Genomic DNA, 4,302 nt, shown 5'->3' with positions numbered 1-4,302 from the left:
CAAATTCCTGGAACTAACGCTGTTTTTACAGCCGTTGATCCTGATTCATATCACTGTGGTACGTTAGAGCTTTCCTGGCACTCTGACAATGTTCCGTAACAGAGATTCTAATATTCATGCGACATGCCAGAAAGACGCGTAGACTTTACCAAACAGGGTTTATCAAAAGAAACGTCATGATTTTACAATGCAGTGTAACTTCATGCGCATCATTGTAGCCTACATTAATTGGAGTGAATTTCTATTTCTCTCTACTACCGCGATGATGAAAGTTACTGCATAGTCTACTGTAGATCGTTGATTAGTTCTAACAGAGCCATAGTGGCATATGCTTATTATGAAGGCCATTTGAAAATCGCTATTGCGATTATTCTTATGTATGATGAAAAGCAGTCAAGAGTTTATCTGGCTGTTCTAGTGTGGTAAAGTCATATCCAGCATGTTCGGAGAGTCTTTCGCACCTCCCCTCCACTTACAGTTGTGCGGGTTTGCGATGGTCGTGAGTCATCATAGTTTTTTTTCGAAATTCAACGTTTCCTTAGGACCGGATGCTTCATCGAGTGAGTTTCCTATTACAATCGATTCCACGTATTTCATACACGATGAAGTTGATGTTTGTGTAGAAAAAATGGTATTGGTGATGAATCGGTGCGCACGCAACTAATAAATGCATTGGCGGCTGAGGCTCAGTTGAAGTTTGTGGCATATTCTACATCTATACATTGATCTATCCAACAAACGCCTATCTTATTGAGATTAGTAGGAATATGCAACCTCGCGGCATCTGAATTAAATATCAGATTGCTTCCGAAAATGTCGCTCAAGATTTGTCTTCTTTTCATGTATGGATTCGTGATCTACCTTAGTTCATCAGGTACGAAGAATTTGTGTTCCAATTCGGAGCGGACCATATTTTCTCTTTTCCAGCGAAATTCTGCGTGAGAAGATACGTCAACGGTAAATGGATCTCGAAGGGGGACTGTGGGGTTGGTATACGAGTAGATGGACGTCACCACTTAGGTTCTATTCTGTGTGCGTTTCATGAAGGGTCCGGAAAGAATGTCGGAGATGGAGAAGGAACTTCAGCGCAAAATTGAAGATGAAAAGAAAAAATGCATTGCAGGCAAGGGATGGACCGTGAGTAGCATTTCAAATCTTTCTTTTGCAACCCCATCAGGCAACTTGCTCTGTGGTGAACAGAACTTCAAAATAAGGTTTGAAGCACAATCATAAAGACAATCAAGAATAGGATGTATACCATTTCTGAAACTTTATTATTTGTACCGCTGCAGGTCTTCCAGCGCAGAATAAACGGAGATGTGGATTTTTACCGAGGTTGGGATGATTACAAAAAAGGATTCGGTAATTGTGAAGGAGATTTGTGGCTCGGTAGGAAGATTCTGATTAGATTTCTTCGATCTTATCATGGTTACGACCACTGTTCCCTCAAAGCTGCGCGCACTGCATACACGATCTGCGCGCATGGAAAATCTGTGCCTCGCGCAACAAAAATCAATTTGTGGTTCGAAAAAAAATTGATCACTACGTCTTTCGCATAATGCACTGGTGCTCGTCTGACGCAACTGACGACCCTTTTAGAAGTACAAATGTACCTCACTTATCTGTAATCGTGAGTAATTCGTAATCAGACGAAGCGAAGGTTGTGGGGTCAGACCAATAGTCGGTCATCCTGCTACGCGCGCTCAGCAGCCACGAATAGCATGGGGGAGAAATAAAACGGGGGGTGTAAGATGGGAAAGAAATCTACTCTCGTTTTCATCGACGATATTCTCCAAGTTATGAACACTTATTCATCACTGTTGCAGTTTCTCAACGCGACCACAATCTAATAGTCCCATTTCTTAAGATTTAGCTTGCAAAACATATGGCACGTCACTAATAACTTAATTCGCTTCCACATTATGCAACAGCACGACTGCACGCAGTCGCGAATACGGCGGCTTTCTGAATAAAATGACTTCAATGGCTTAAATCCAAGTGGAGACCACATCATGAGATCGCAGGTGTGTTTGCGCAGACTTGTGAAAAATTAGAGGTAACATTGGTTATGACCGTTGAAATATAAAGCTTATTCTTGCAAAATAACTTTATTCAAAGCCAACGCATTCTAACAGTTCGTAATGTTTGTCTCCAGGTCTCGAGAAATTGCACAACAGCACAAAGGAAGGAGACATGGAATTGGAAATCAAGATGATCACAAAAGATAAAGGAATTCATTGGGTGGCTAAATACAGGCAAGTTCGAAGCAACGGTTCTCGTGACCCAATATATCTGTTTTAAAAACATGTTTTAAACCGGTGGTTTTCAAACTTATTTGTCCGCCAAGGACGTCTCATACTTTAGTTTCAACACAATTATCCGCAGAGCTAGCGTAGTGGCATAATCTGCGGCTGCAACACCAATGGGTTGCAGGTGCAAGCCCAAACGAGGTCGACTCCAGAAGTCCCACCTAAGTGTTGGAAGTTATCCAGGCTCCTCTTCGCCATTTCATTCGCGTGGGTGGTGGCTTATAAAAGCCTAAAATTGGACCGTGCTTCAAGTCGGAAGCAAAATAAAGAATGTCGACCTCATGCAAATGGCCATTGTAGTCGAGAAACACCGTGAATGCCACAAACAACAACGCCAATTATCCTGCAACCGTTTTCTGCGCAATACTGTGAATATCGCCAAGATGCTTGTTGCCAGTTTTGAAATAGCCTCGTAATATTACGCGTCAGATCCACTACCCATTCTCGAAGCAGTTTCAACCTGTCTTGGCAAATCGTCCATAAGCCATTTTGAAAACCACTAGCAGCCGCTAATGAGCATCCGTATATTCCTAGCAACTTCAGCATCGGCCCCGGATCCGACAACTACACTCTGCACGTATCCGGATACTCCGGGAATGCGACCGGAGATGCTCTCTTCTTTCACAACAACCACCAATTCTCAACGTACGACGCGGATCACGATGCTGATCCAGGAAGGAATTGCGCTTCTCTCTGGGAAGGAGGCTGGTGGTATCATAAAGGATGCGCCAACAGCAATCTGAACGGAAACTTCCTCAGAACAGGCAGGAAGGGAATCTTCTGGCGTGGTTACTCCAACCTCCTGCGATTCTCGGAGATGAGGATGCGTAAGAGAAGAGCGTGACGTCACGACTCCCGAAATTCCTGCTCGGAAAAACTTTTATTTTCATCATTCTTTATCTCCAATCCTTTCTATTGGGTGAGACGGATTTATTTCAATATATTATTATGGAATCGTAGTATGGGGAAGTGCATGCACAACATTTTTGTGCAGAATGGCATCCTCTGTTGAGGGGCTGCCAGAAAAACTGCACTCGAACCACTGCAAAAACTACAACATAAAGTACTCCGAATCATAGCTAGGGCCCCAAAGGGGCTTGGCTGCCCATCCAACAAGTCGCTGCTGAAGAGATTCGGCGTCCTAAACATAGAAGATATGCGGAAACTAGAAATCGCCAAGTTTATGTATCGGTTCCACTGCGGTCGTTGCCCCGAATATCTCAATGACTTCTTTACCTCGGAATCAAAAGCGCACAAGTACAACACACGCGCGTCCACGTCGTCCAAATATCATATGATCGACCGAAAAGATCATCGCTCTATCAAATATGCCGGACCTGATGTGTGGAACAGTATCCCGCCGACCATCCGACAGTCGACGAGCATGTCCACATTCAAGTCGAAATACAAGCAACTACTACTAAATAAATACAGTCCATCCTCAAGATTACCGGACCACGACTGACCTATCGATCTCGCTTCCCATGACATGCCGCCCTAATTCTTGTCGCTTTCTTTTTCTATACTATCTTCTTTACTTTCAGACTAGACTACTCCTTGTCGCTTCGACATCTTCCTGTCTCTTCATTGTATCGCATTTTTTGTGGTGTATTGAACTGATAAAATTGCTAATAAACCAATGATGATGATGATGATGATGAATTTGAACCCTGCAAAACCGTGCGATACGGCTGATCTCATCTGTACCTTTACGTACCAAACTATCGCCTTACTACCGTGAGCACCGAATTTTGCAAGTTGACAAACTATATCGCTGCGAAGTATCAAAAGTCATTCACAAATATTTTTCCAATAGTTTGCCTACTGTGTTTGATGACTTTTTCATGCCTGCTAAAAATGTCCACTCCCATTACACGAGATCCTCGTCTAAAGGAAACATCTACTTACCCCCACCCAATAGCAACCTAACTAAGAGATCTATCGACTACTCGGGACCTATCATCTGGAATGCATTACCACCACATATCCGTGA

At 43.2% G+C, this 4,302-nt stretch overlaps 1 protein-coding gene across 1 annotated transcript; it reads left to right on the top strand.

Moving 5' to 3' along the window:
- Positions 1–543: 543 nt before the first annotated feature.
- Positions 544–2,310, top strand: LOC145436801 (fibrinogen-like protein A). The gene is made up of 5 exons (XM_080314025.1): positions 544–874; positions 928–986; positions 1,048–1,137; positions 1,293–1,389; positions 2,156–2,310. Exons 1-5 carry the CDS (start codon positions 814–816, stop codon positions 2,299–2,301), a joined length of 453 nt encoding a protein of 150 aa, XP_080170151.1. The 5' UTR covers positions 544–813; the 3' UTR covers positions 2,302–2,310.
- The last annotated feature ends 1,992 nt before the right edge of the window (positions 2,311–4,302 follow it).

This window comes from Botryllus schlosseri, chromosome 4 (assembly GCF_051294905.1).
Source record: "Botryllus schlosseri isolate E-star chromosome 4, Bs_hap1, whole genome shotgun sequence".
NCBI classification, from domain to species: domain Eukaryota; kingdom Metazoa; phylum Chordata; class Ascidiacea; order Stolidobranchia; family Styelidae; genus Botryllus; species Botryllus schlosseri.
The sequence above is the reverse complement of the archived record's forward strand: the minus strand, read 5'-3'. Positions and strand labels throughout refer to the sequence as shown.

Coding starts and splice junctions, on each gene's coding strand:
- LOC145436801 (XM_080314025.1), top strand. CDS start 814: ATGTCGCTCAAGATTTGTCTTCTTTTCATGTATGGATTCGTGATCTAC. Junction 987..1,047: donor TCTCGAAGGGGGACTGTGGG/GTTGGTATACGA, acceptor CGTTTCATGAAG/GGTCCGGAAAGAATGTCGGA. Junction 1,138..1,292: donor TTGCAGGCAAGGGATGGACC/GTGAGTAGCATT, acceptor GTACCGCTGCAG/GTCTTCCAGCGCAGAATAAA.